The sequence below is a fragment of the Microtus oregoni genome, unplaced genomic scaffold, assembly GCF_018167655.1.
Source record: "Microtus oregoni isolate MIOR12 unplaced genomic scaffold, Mior012 000074F_000, whole genome shotgun sequence".
NCBI lineage: Eukaryota > Metazoa > Chordata > Mammalia > Rodentia > Cricetidae > Microtus > Microtus oregoni.
The window spans coordinates 737697-751938 of NW_024543987.1; the positions used below are offsets into that span (position 1 = coordinate 737697).

Sequence of the window (14242 nt, forward strand, 5' to 3'; positions counted from 1 at the left end):
TACGTAGCTGAGCATTTCCTATGTATCGAGAACTGAGTTGGGGGCTGGGGAATCCCTCAGAGATAAAACAAACAGAGCTTCTGACTGAGCAGAGCCCAAATGCTAGTCAGAGAGAAAGCAAGTGCTGAGTGAGGCCGAGGGTCAACCAAATAGGTATAGGCTATGCTCCAAGCGCTCTCCAAGAAAGCAGCATGATGGTGTACGGGAAGGAAAGCACAAGACGGGGGAAGTCCTTTCTGAGAAGATGGGCCCGGCGGGGCTGCTGCTTGGAGTGACACCCAAAAGAAAAGCCACCCAGAGGAGCCAGGCACCAAGCAAAGGGCATTCTTGAAATTGACCCACAAGCAGGAAGGAACACGGCGGAGGCTAGGCACTAGGAAATCACTTTGATGGAAGGTAGTCTCCAAACAGGAAGGAGATCCTGATAGGCTGAAAAGGTAGGCAAAAACCAGACACAGAAAATGACTTGGAATTCAATGGAGGGGTCTTGATGAACATTCAGATAAAAGATACTTTTAATTCATTATATGCAGACCAAGGGTTCAAGTGATGGTTCCAAAAATCAAAGAGAGCTCACTGGCACAATAATTGTGGAGTCTTGATAGCTAAATGCAAAGGACTCCAGCTTAAATAGAAGAAGAAATGCAAGGGATTTAAAAAGCAAGGGCAGGGAGCCGGGTGGTGATGGCGCATGCCTTTATTCCCAGCACTCGGGAGGCAGAGGCAGGCGGATCTCCATGAGTTTGAGGCCAGCCTGGTCTACAAGAGCTAGTTCCAGGACAGCCTCTAAAACTACAGGAAAACCCTGTCTCAAAAAACCGAAATAAAATAAAATAAAAAGGTCAGGGCAGGGAGAACTTGTGCCTGGCAAGGGAACATATTATTAGTGATGAACTCACATTTAGCGTGTATAAAACATGCAGTGAAGTTAATAAACAAGGCTGTAGAAAGTGCCCCCTCCTTCAGTTGAAAGGCATTGGGAGTGGATCTGTGTGCCTGGCAGCTGCCCCAACTCATGAGGAAGGTAACAGAAACAACCTAAGGGAAAGGCCCCATAACAGTGTGCTTCTGACTCGGCTCCTAGGTGAACTGAGAAGCAGCATCCATCAAGCTTCAGGTTTTTTTTTTTTTTTTTTTGTCTTCCTCTAACTCGGGGAACAGAGACATTCAAGAGTCTCAAAAGTCAAAGTCAAATCAGACTTGAATTACCACTCTCCCTGCCAGGGTGCCAGGGACTCATCACATGACCTCCTAATAAGGCCCTATGATCCACTGATACCCTCTCCCCAGGACCGTGGTGATTTTATTGGGGGGAGGGATCACCTGACCATGAAAAAAAAACAACATTTTGTGCTTTAAGCAAGGCAAAGTGGCTGAGTCCAAGGTCAGACCTCTGACAATGACCAAGAGAATGTGAAAGCCTTCAAGGCCACCCTGAAATGAGCCAGACAGCAGCCCTGGCGATGTCTCACAGAAACCAGCACACTGCTTGCACTTGAGAGACCGCCAGCAAGAGGCAGGCAAGCAAAGACTGGGTGCTTTCCCATTACTTCAAGCAGAAATCGAAGGCTGTGAGTAGAAATTTTTCAGATTTGTTTTCTTAGTGGCCCAGGGCTACTGGGTTACCTGACTTGGGATCTGAGCATGGCCTGATACCTGATTGGCATCTAGGAACAGACAATCCTCCTGACAAACTCCAAACAGACTTTCTGTCCTCTGTCCTGCTTCCCAGTTCCTTGTCTCCCCGGCTTCCTTGAGCACTTGATACTACAAGAATGCCAGATCCCACACCTGGCTTCAGCTCAGACTCCCAAATTTATCAGCTGCCTCAGAAATGTTACCTGCCCCCAACCCTGGGCAAGGATCTCTTACTGCTGAAAGAGACACCTGCCAAGGCTTCCTGGATGGGGCCTATCTAAGCCCAGTATCCCTCAGGGGAACGCCTCAGCTACAGATCACAACCACAGACGGCAAGGCAGAGCAAAGTATAAGTCAGTTTCAAACCTTTACAAACACTGCTACAAACAGGACTTGGTCAAAATAAGTAGTGCCTGTCCCTGGGGTGACTTGAGGAGGAAAAAAAATTAAAACTTCCTTTCACACCAAACAAGAAAAATAAAACTTGGGTCTAAGTAGAAGGAAGAATTGGCTGACTTCGAACCACGCTCCCCCTCTCATGTCTCCCTCTGGCCTTACAAAGTTGTCAGGCAACAGACTACAAAAGCTGCAGACATAACAAGCAAAGCAGACTTATGGCCTACTTACACTCTCGGGCAAGTCTGCGGGGCTCGGGGCTTTGGCTGCTGAGAGCTCCATTCTGTGCAGTAGGAAACGGTGACTTGTGATGGCCTGTTGGCTCTCCGGGCAGGACTGAGTTCCGTGCACTCTGAGAACTGCAAGCCTCTCTGATTCACTTGGCAGCAGAATTATTCTAAGCATCCTGTCCCATACTCAACCCGCCTGCCCCTCCCACCACACATTCATGCTGCTGGGTCGGTTTTTTTTTTTTTTTTTTTTTTTTTTTTTTTGTGCTCTGCACTTATTTCTGTCACAAATAATCAAGTGAAATGCATTTTTCAAAATTAACCCAATCTCTGGCACTGGAGAGAGTGGAACCTTTACCACCAAAGAGGAGGAAGAGCCCCCTAATTAGGAAAAAGTTATAATTAACATCAGAAAGAAGAGAGCTGGGGGAGCTGCAGTCTGAAGTACCAGCAAAGTGGGGATGATTTGGGACAGCTGAGACACTCCACCCAGGCCTCCAGAAGGAGACATGCGCGAAAACAAAGGGCATATGGTGTTGGCTTTCTTCAACATCCGTTCTCACCATTAAGAGCTGCAGCAGCCAATCTAAGGACATGTGGACAGACTTCACCCTGGAATCAGTTCTGAACTACAGCTCATAATCAAATAACCTACTTTGCAGTATAAAAGCCTCCCTTGTTTTTTTTTAAGTACACATAAAGCAGAATTTAATAAAGTCCTAATAACTTGCAGAATGTCTATTTGGCTTAGCAAAGTGTGAATTGTACTTGAGAGAAAGTCAATTTTTTTTCGTAACTTCAAGTTCTTATTGTAACTGTAATACTGACATATTCAGAGTGTTCTTTTTTCCCGAAAGTGGAAATTCCAATAATTAGATACAAATGACTTTTCTATTTGCTGTTAGTCATATATTACTTAACTAATTCTACTCTGCAGTACATAGGCTTCCCGAACGTGACTGAAATTATCTTCCCCTCCGAGCTGACATTAACCACCTCCTTGATGCTGTCCATGCTAGCGAACTGTCCGAAGATAAGATAAGCGTCTGTGTACTCCATCGCCAGACACTCTTGAGTGTGTAAGATCTCTACTAATGACCTCCGGAGGCATGATATTGGATTGACTTTTTAAAAATATGATTTAAAAATACTATGCTCACATAGTATTCTTATTCTCCAGCATACTGAGATCACCGATCACAGCCACAGTCACTAGGATGGATGGGATTGAGTCTACCTGTCCATAGATAACAAATTTAAAGTTGATTACCATCTTGCTTATGCTGAACTAAAAAAGGATCCAGCTAAACAGAAATGAGGGCCCAAGTAACCAATATGGTTGCTCAGTAACCCTAGTGAGGGCTGCTGATTGCCTACCCCAGGAGATTCAATTCCCCTTCCACAACAGAGCTAACCATTGGTCACAGGGGCCCATCACCCCTGGAGGAGCCCATTCCCAGCTCTGGAAGGACAGCCTAATCAATCCTAAAACAAACATTGGTTCCAAGTTGACCAAAAGGTACTAAGTTCATCTAGTTAGACTGCAGAAAAAAAAAAACCCTCCCTCTCCACATATGAACAAGAAAATAAAGGGCCCAATTACCACTATCTGACATCTTCTGGTCATGTGATGACCAAGGGAAGCCAGCTACTTCCATAACAATGTCGTGGAAGAGTGACGGGAAGAACAAGGGTTTTATCTCCTTTTTACTATGGGGGGGGGGGGGGCGGAGATGGGGAGGCATGTGCCATGGCACACATATAGAGGCCAGATGACAACTTTGTGGAACCGGCTAATTCCTTCCGCCTTTACATGGATTTCAAGGTTCGAACTCAGGTAATCAGGCTTACCCAGTAAGCGCTGTACCTGCTGGACCATCTCCATGGTCCCAAAACAGGGGTTTCTGATGCTACATCAAGCAGTGGATCCCAGTGCTTGATCCCCAGGGGTTCGCCCTCCTATAGCCTGCCAATTATGTGAGAGAACTGTCTTGTGTTTAAGACAGTCCCAGACAGGTTTCTATTATATGCAACCCGAAACATGCTGACAGGGATGGACTGAGAACTAACTGTGAAACCCAGAATAAAAGTTTAGAATTTATTCAAGAGATTCCTTAAAGGAAAAATCCCACTCACTGAAAACATTCCCCTTAATGTGAAAACCGAGAACTTATGAAGAGGAATGATTGCCTAGAATTGGGCATGGAAAATAGAAGGAACTATTAATGGGCACAAGTTCCCCTTTGCTGGGCTGGCAATGTCTGAGAGTTAGATTGAGATGATCAGTCACAACTCCAGATACACACAAACCAATGAAACGAGCGACTTTATGCTGTGTAAATTAGACACCAAGCTGTTTGCAAAGCTACTGGGAATGGAGGTACTCAGACAGGAGAGCTCAGGAGTTGCAGGACCTTTTTCCCCATGCCCATATGAGGGTGACCTGCACCCACTTAAGTTCTTTCTCCAGTTCTTCTCCCATTCCAAATGCCTTACAAGGGCAAGGAAGCTCCTTCTCATCTCCTGGCCTCACTCCTCCCACATCCCATCTACTCTAGTTGGCTTTCTAGTGCTGCAATAGACACTGTGACCAAAAGCAACTTTGGCAGGAAAGGGTTTGTTCCATCTCACAGCATACGGTTCATCACCAAGGGAAATCAGGGCAGCAACTCAAACAGGACCTGATGCAGAACACAAGGAGAAATGCTGCTGCTGGCTTGTTTCCCCCTTCACTGGCTTGCTCAGCCTGCTTGTTTCATACAACCCAAAACCACCTGCCCAGGGATGGCACCACTCAGTGGGCTGGGCTTTCCCACATCAATCATTGATCAAGAAAACATAGGGCCGGAGAAAAGGTTCATCGGTTAAGGACATGGCTGCTTCTCTAGAGGTTCAGAGTTTGATTCCCAGCACCTACAACCACAGGAACTCCAGTTCCAGAGAATCCGACACCGTCTCTTACCTTTGTGATGGGTACCAGGCATGCATATGGTGCATAAACATACATGCAAGAAAAATGCTCATACATGTGAAATAAAAATAAATTTAAAAATAAAATATAATATATAATATACAAATAATAGAAGTAAATAAATAAAAGAAATTGACCCACACAGATTCACCTACCGGCCAATCTGACAGGGGTGGTGGTATGTTCTTAATTAAAGTTCCATCTTCCCAGATGACCCTGCCTTGTGGCAAGTTGACATAAACACTGACCAGATCACGATCTTACCGACAAGGCTGAATTCCAGATCTTCATGAAACTGGTCTTCCTTCTCCAAGACACTGTAGTAAATGCTCCTCCTTAGAGGCTCACTATAGCTGGCAGCCTGCTGTCATGCCTGCTCCAGACTCTTGGGTCTCCTTCCTAGGGGCTCCCTTAACAGACAGGGCCCACTTTCTAACAGGTGAGAAAAAGCATGATTCCAGGTGTCCCTTCTCCAGGCTTGCCTTTGGGAACCTCCAACATCATTTACAGCAAAGTACCAGGCAATAGAAGCCCCTTTACTGTACTGCTCTGACCTTTATCTCTACAGAAGGACTCCTCTTTGCCTCATATGTCACTTGTGTCATTGAAGCCAAAGGTATAAGAGCCAGGGGAAAGTCCTAGGCATTGTTGCTAACTGGCTGATCGATGATGACCACAGGCTCAACACCGACACGGTCTGATTGTATGGAGCCAGAATGTACAAGCAGGAACCTAGCAGAAACCCCTCATTCTTAGAGCTCCTTCTATGCTCAGAGCCCGCCCCCTGGGCAGATATCCCCAGGAGACAGCACACACAGAGCCAACATCATATACTACATAACCGCCTGCAAAGAATTAAAGAGGCTTCCAACTTTTCCTGATTTGCAGGGTCTCCCTTACTTTTTCTACTAGAGAAAAGGTAAGAAAAAAATTAGGGCACATGTGTCCAGCAATGGCAAACACCTGGCTTTGAAGACAGACTGCAAAGTAAAAGGAACACAATAGTTCCTGGAAGGCACGAAAAGCGGGAAAATGAGTCCCCAAGTCACCCTGCTTGACCTCAAGAAAAGATCCACAGGGACGTATAAGGGATGATGAAGAGCAACATGTTACAGAGCCTCCATTAACCAGAACGTGGAAGGTCAGACTATGGAAGGAGCAACCCACTAAGCCCACAGTGTGGAACCAATGGTTCATTGTAACAGAGACAGACCCATGACTTCCTTTGCAGCTGCCCCTGCCCCCCCACATCACTATAATGAAACCCCCTGCCCCAGAGCAGAAGCCAAGATGACGTGTTCAATATCTGTGGTGATAATTTTAACTCCTCCCTCATAATCATGACTTCTCCTATCCACATTCGGACCCTGCCTTCCCTGGATGTGCCCTACGAGACTTCACAGACATTAGCTAATGCTAAGCAGGTCAGCAAGCAAACCATTAAGTGTTTTGTTTATTTATTTTTTTTTAAGCTCCATGCTTTCTGCTTTAAGCCAGTCTGGACAAACATAGGAACTCCTCAACTCCAAGGGGGTGGCTTGTAAGATTTCTCATGGTCTTCTGGTCAAAGAGGAAACTCTTAAGATGCCAGAAAATTCATCATTAACCATCTCCATCTAATTCTTACAGTGAAGTTTTCCAAGCTGCCATTATGTTCCTCCTCGCCAGCACTGCTGATAAATAAAGTTGACAGCTTTATTGCCAAATTGCATTGACAATTAGTAGTTTCCTCTCCTCCCAGCCCCTTACCCCCCAACAAGTACCTGATGGTCTCCTTCTGAGAGTCTTTAATTCAATGGGTGTGGCACAGCCCTGGGAAACCTCTTTTTAACCTCCCCTGAGATCCCTAAGACTGGGTTAGAAGGTCAGTAACCCTTTCCCAAGCTCAGATCTCATCAAAATCCCTGAATAGAGGTTGGGCAAATCACGCTACACCCTCATCTGGCTTTAGAATATTATGGGGTTTTGTTGCTTCCCCCTTCACAAGTGGCAGAACAATTCAAAAGGCATACCACAGTGCCCCCTGGAACGTTTTTAAAAATGATTATTATTATTTGGTGTGACGGATGTTTTGCCCGTATGTATGTATTATTTTGTGTGTATGGATGCTTTGCCTGCATGTACGTCTGTCCAGCACATATATACAGTGCCTGCAGAGGCCCAAACAGGGCATCACAACCCCTGGAACTGGAGTTTCAGACTGTTGTGAACTACTATGTTGGTGCTGGGAATCAAACCTAGATTCTCTGGAAGAGCAGCCAGTGCTCTTAGCTACTGAGTCATCCATCACCTGTGAGGGATCTCTTGTGCATAGTGCTGGGGATGGGACCCAAGGCCACTGACATGCTAGGCAAGGCCCCTGAACTAATACACTCCAGCCCCCTGGGATCCTGTCAACATACGGCAGAGCTCAATCCTGCGCCATCCGTTCTCACCCTCCCAGAAAATAGGACTGGTCAGGTTAAGTGTAAAGCAACAGCTTGTGTTTGAAATTATAGTGATACGTTTTCCCATTTGTGCTGGCAACACTCGCGTTAATGAGCAAGCCTAGAACGATTAGTCACATCCAAGTCCTAGACAGTCGAAGAAGACGAACCTGGGAAATCTTTCAGTATTAGGGGACTTGATGTGGATGGAAACAAATCATTACAGGATAAATACTTCTTGGAATTAATGAGAACTACTAATTGCATCTATTTATTTAAAAAATCAACAAACTTGAAGAAAGTTTGGAAAAATTCATATGCATATTTCTTTTTTCAAGTAACATCAAGTTACTTCAAGTAAGCTATGTTTAGAGAGAATTTCACAGCACCCTATTCAGAGATCAGCCAAGATTCCCAGTAAGCTATCAGAACATAACAGCTTTGTGTACACCCCTTATGCTAATTAATTACTTTGGGGGTTTGTCCTTTTAACATAGTAGAAGCCACCCTGCCCATGCTCTGCCGCAGAGTGAAAACACCGCCTGGAGCTCTACTCCAGGCTCCATAGCTGCCTTTTACAAAAGCTGTGCTCCCTGGACAAGTTGCTTCACTCCCTGGTTCATGGAAAACACGAAATAAAGGTTGACTGCTTTCCCTCTCCTATCATGCAAGCTCACGAACCATCCAGATAGCTCAACTGAGCACCTGTCAGTGTTCAGTTACTACTGTGGACTAGACAGCATGCCATGAAACTTATATTTTCTTCAATGAATAATCTGTAATTACCAAATACCAGCTTTGGGTATATAAAGGAAGATGTAAGAAAGTTCCTTCCCTTTCTCTCTCTCTCTCTCTCTCTCGATGGACCCCAATGCCTCACACATCCAAAGTACACACTCACTGAGCTTTATTATCAGGTAATAATCACCCCCTTCACCCAACATAACTAACTTCTCCAACTGTATCCTTAAAGTGATGGTCTATAATATACCTATTTTATTCTCAGAGAATAACCGTTAACCATAGAAGAGGATGAGAGGCATCTAAGCAAGTAAAAACTGTTGTCCATAAAACAGAAACCAGGATCACTTACTTAATAGATACTGAATTCCCAGAAACTGGTTTCCAGAATCCTCTGGGTAGGAAAGTGTCCAGCAACACCGCCTTCCCAGTATTCATACTACATAGTAATGTTTGTCACAGGAAGGCAGCAGAGGGGTTGTGATGCAGTGGTGTGGGAGAATTGTCTGTATTCTGTCAATCATGTTATAAATAAACATGATTGGCCAGGCAGGAAATATAGGCAGGAAACCCAGACAGGAAGTAGAAATGATGTAATGAGAACAGGAGAATTCTGGGAAGGAGGAAGTTGATTCCTCCCATTCCTGCCCAGACCACCGAAGCAGCAGGATGTGATCTGCCCCATTGAAAAAAGGTACTGAGCCACGTGGCTAACATAGATCAGAAAAATGGGTTAATCAAGATGTGAGAGTTAGCCAGTGAGAAGCTAGAGCTAATGGGCCAATCAGCTTATAATTTATGGAGACCTATGTGTGATTTTCTTTGGGGATAAACAGCTGGGGGTACTGGGCAAAACAAAAACTCAAACAAGCAGCCTGGCCCCCTTCATGTAACACGATGCTCTCAACTATTTAAAGTGCCCACTTTCACTTGTTCCCAAATTTTTAGGACAAATGAGCAAGTGCTACACTGTTGAACCCATACTTATTCAATCCATCTCTCCAGGCAATTTTAGTAGCCGATGCTTTGACAAAGGCTTGCTAACCACAGAATTCAACTGGATTTCCACAGTTGGTTTTGCTTCCTCCATGGCCTCTACTTTGAAAACTATCCATTATTCCAGCTGGATGTGTTGGCACACACCTGGAACCTTAGCACCTGGGAGGGAGAGGCAAGAGAATCGGGGTTCAGGCTAGCTACATAACAGGCTCAAGATGCATCATTTGAGACTCTATCTCAAAAATGGGTGGGGGCTGGAAAGATGGCTCAAAGGTTAAGAGCATATACTGCTACTGTGAGGGACCCAAGTTTAGGTCCTAGCATGCCAGGCAGGAGGTTGGCGACCACCTGTCACTCCAGCTTGAGAGGACCCGCTGCTCTCTTCTAGGCACCTGCACACGCATACAAATGTCTACACACAGACACACATACAGGAATAATTAAAATGAAGAGTTTTGTTTATCAAGATAGTGTTTTTGTGTGTAGTCTTGACTGTGCTGGAACTCACTCTGTAGACCAAGCTGGCCTCAAACTCACTGAGATCCACCTGCCTCTACCTTCCAAATGCTGCAATTAAAGGTGCGTGCTACCACAACCTGGCAACATCTATTTTTAAATGCCCAACCTTCTCCACAGGTCTTCCAGTTCAAGCCTGGGAGGTTAACCTAGCAGACTTCAAATACTAAGGTGGATCCACAACAGAATTCCAGTCTCTGTCAAGCCAGGTAAGCCTTCGGGCTTCAGTTCCCACCTGCACTGTACGAATAACCACTACCCAGGGCAGGGGATAGAGGCCAGGATTGATGGCGGAAGCAATGTCAATTCTTGACCATTAGGACAAGAGGCACTACAGCTCTAATGGCTAACAACTGTTTCTACCCCAACAGCAAGTTCACATTCCTAGGTCTGAAGATCTGAGAAAGGCATAGGTAGAATACATCCTCCTCCACACAAACTAGGAGCAGAGAGGAGGAATTCCTATATGCGTTCCAAGAAAGAGATTTGCGTAAACAGAAAAAGCCACCCACATCTTCCTCCCTAGGTTAGCGGGGACATCGACACACACGCACTGAGGTCGCTCTTGCCAGCACTGTGCTCCTGACACTTGGTCTTCAAAGGCACCCATGTCATACTAAAAAATCCAACCTTGTTCAGGCCTCACTTCCACGCTTGCTGTTGTCCCCGGGTGGTTCTCATCAATGACGGGTCCCTTCTCATCACTCACTTGTGTAGTCTGACATCATGTCCCCTGGGAGGCGAGTTCTTCCCACTGCTAGCCAGAGCCGGCTGAACTAGGCCACGCATTCCACCAGCCACTCTGTATTTTTCCCTCGTCTGTTTCCTCATCGCAGATCTCAGCTATAATTATCTTTTGCTCGTCTGCAGTTATGCTCTCTGCCCTCTTTCTGCCTTTCAGCTAAGACCTCAGACCTTGTTACGCCTGTTCTAAAACTGGCGTCCCAAATGGCACCTGGCACCTGAGCGCCTTGGAGGACACAGCTAGGCAATGCATGCGTGTACGGTTCAGTAGCTACGATACCTATATGGGTCTGCTCTGCTCTCGGTGACAGTTTCCATCCTTTTGACTCTATTTCCTCGCCATACCTTGAAATTTGAGGTTGAAAGTTAAGCCTGTTGTGCAAGGCAAGATGAACACACCTAGAATGTGGGCCGTTGTGTTAACCTAATCAGAAGTGAGACGGCGCTGGGTTTTGAGACATGCTTGTGAGATGAAGCGGGCAGTTCTCAAATATTCTAGGTCTCAGAATCTGGCCTGGATGGTGGGCCTGGGTACACAGCTGATTTCCCTCCTCCTCTGGGACTACAGTACCCCAGCCCATCCCCCAGAGGCAATGATTCTCCCCAGCATCAGCCCACCTCTCCTTAAAGCTCTTCTTGCTTCTTGCAGGGGAAACTTCTTTAGGTGAGGTGGGGTGCTAGAGGAAGGTGTGGGGGCTGGGAGAGTTCCCTTCCAGCAGCTGCAGTGACATCTCACCAGAACCCTTGCCCCGTGCCCTTCCTCTGCAGATATTAGCCTCTTTTTTTTTCTTCTTCTTAAGGTAGCAGGGTCTGAGTGGATTTCTCCATGGTTCCTGAGCCAGCACAGTGAGCTTTCCATGGGCTTTCACCGGTGTTCCTGAGTCAGGCGAGGCTCCTGCAGGAAAGTCTGTGAAGGGGCAGAACCCCCCCCCCCCCAGCTGCTGCCCCCAGGAGAAGCACCAGCCCACACTCAGCTCCCCGGGCAATTTGTCATATTTTCTGTCTTACTCTCTTCCTACCTACTTCTCGGCATCGGGTGGCTTCTGCCCCTGCTGCCAATGCTCGGGTCTTCTGTGTCTCATCTGCTCATCTCCAGATTGTAAAATGGCCATTTGCTCTGTGAACTCGGTTCTCTTGTTAATTACCAGTCTGGTTTTTACTGAAGTGTGGGAAGGACATGTTTGCAGCTCTCTACATCTCCAAGCTGAAACTGTAAGACTACTTTATTTTTAAAGGAATCAAAAGTGTGTCAACAATGTGGCAACAGCTTGATAAAACCAGGCAGCAAACAGCTAGATGTGGGCTCCATTGTCTTTCCCTTGTATAGTTTAGCAGTGCAACAACATTTCATACTGTGAAACTGTGGTGTGGGTGGTCATGGCAGACTGAAGTATAAATCCAATACTTGGGTCCTAGTCAATAATTGACAAAGATCACCTGAGCTATCAAAAATAACCTGCACATTTTAAAAATTGGTGTGTGTGTGTGTGTGTGGTGTATGTCTAAGTAAATGCATGCCATCGCACCACTGTGTAGTCTGGAGGACAACTTTAGGGAGTTAGTTCTCTGCTTCTGCCATGTGGGTCCTAGGGATTGAATTCATCAGCAGACTTTTGACTGCTGAGCCACACTAGCCCCACAACCTACACTTGGCGACACTTCAGACCTTATTCTGGAAAGCAGAAATTGTCCAAATATGCCATTAGATTTTAATATCAAAGAAATGAAAGAGGTTGGAATAGAAAAATTAATGTCTCAGAAAGAATAACTTTATTTTCAAATGCACAGGTTGAAAAATCAATAATATGAAAACATCATATGCTAATTCACTCTTCTTTGAGCCAATAGCCAAACATCATTGTCAATCTCCATAAAAGTTGAAAGTTAAAAATGAACCCTGGGTCAGCCACAAGTACCAGATCCAGACTGCAATCCATTCGTTACAGAAGATCTAGTAGCTATGTAGCATAAACCTGTGGCTCACCCAGTCTTCTTGCTTACATTCCCTTCCAATGCACTCAGTAATAACACGGAAGGAAAGCAGCACCACTTGGGTAAGATCTATATCAAAAAAAGAACTTTCCCTTTTACTTAAATAATTCACTAGCTTAGAAAATAAATTGCATGCTATTAAGAAATAGAGCATTTATAGTACTGAAAACAGCATGGTATTGAAATAAAAACAGACAAGAGGAACAATGGATCGAATCAAAGACCTAGATATCAATACACACACCTATGAACACCTGATTTTTGATAAAGAAGCAAAAAATATAAAATGGAAAAAAGAAAGCATATTCAACATATGGTGCTGGCATAACTGGATATCAACACATAGAAGAATGAAAATAGATCCATATCTATCCCCATGCACAAAACTCAAGTCCAAATGGATCAACAGCCTCAACATTAAAACCAACCACACCTCACAGAAGAGAAAGTGGGAAGTACACTTGAATGCATTGGCACAGAAGACCACTTCCTAAATATAACCCCAGTAGTACAGACACTGAGAGAAACAATTAATAAATGGGACCTCCTGAAACTGAGAAGCTTCTATAAAGCAAAGGACATGGTCAACAGGACAAAATGGCAGCCTACAGAATGGGAAAAGATCTTCACCAACCCCACATTGGACAGAAGGCTGATCTCCAAAATATACAAAGAACTCAAGAAATTGGTCATCAAAAAAGCAAGTAATCCAATAAAAAAAAAATGGAATACAAACCTAAACAGAGAACTCTCAACAGAGGAATCTAAAATGGCTGAAAGACACTTAAGGAAATGCTCAACATCCTTATTCATCAGAGAAATGCAAATCAAAACAACTCTGAGATTCCATCTTACACCTGTAAGAATGGTCAAGATCAAAAACACTGAGGACAACTTATGTTGGAGAGGTTGTGGGGAAAAGGGAACACTTCTGCATTGCTGGTGGGCATGCAAGCTGGTACAACCCCTTTGAATGTCAGTGTGGCAATTTCTCAGAAAATTAGGAAACAGCCTTCCTCAAGACCCAGCAATACCACTTTTGTGTATATATCCAAAGGATACTCAATTGTACTACAAAGACATGTGCTTAACTATGTTCATAGCAGCATTGTTTGTCATGGCCAGAACCTGGAAACAACCTAAATGCTCCTCGACTGAAAAATGGATAAAGAAAATGTGGTACATTAGACGATGGAGTACTACACAGCAGAAAAAAGTAAATGACATCTTGAAATTTGCAGGCAAATGGATGAATCTATAAAACATCATATTGAGTGAGGTAATCCAGACCCAGAAAGAAAATATAATATGTACTCACTCATAAGTGTCTTTTAATCATAAAGAAAAGAGAACCAGCGTACAATTCACAATCCCAGAGAACCTAGACAACGAGGCCCCTAAGAGAGACATACATGGATCTACAGTGCATGGGAAGTAGAAAAAGACAAGATCTCCTGAGTAAATTGGGAACCTGGGGAACATGGGAGATGACAGAAGTGGAGGGGAGAAGAGGGGAGTAGTGGAGATAAATACAAAACAATAAATAAGTAGAGCATTTAATAACTGCAAACCTACAAATTAGCTTTAAT

The 14242-nt window shown here is 44.7% G+C and overlaps 1 protein-coding gene across 9 annotated transcripts in view; it reads right to left on the reverse strand.

Moving 5' to 3' along the window:
• The window catches only part of Sh3kbp1 (SH3 domain containing kinase binding protein 1), a 317007-nt gene that overhangs the window by 237317 nt on the left and 65448 nt on the right, over positions 1-14242 (reverse strand). Inside the window, exon 1 of one of the 9 annotated variants that reach the window (XM_041642311.1) lies at positions 2266-2405. The exons of the other annotated variants lie outside the window; for them this stretch is intronic. Coding sequence (XP_041498245.1) covers positions 2266-2316 — 51 coding nt within the window. The 5' untranslated portion in view covers positions 2317-2405. Of the gene's footprint in view, positions 1-2265; positions 2406-14242 lie in introns of those variants that run through there. 9 annotated transcript variants of the gene reach the window in all.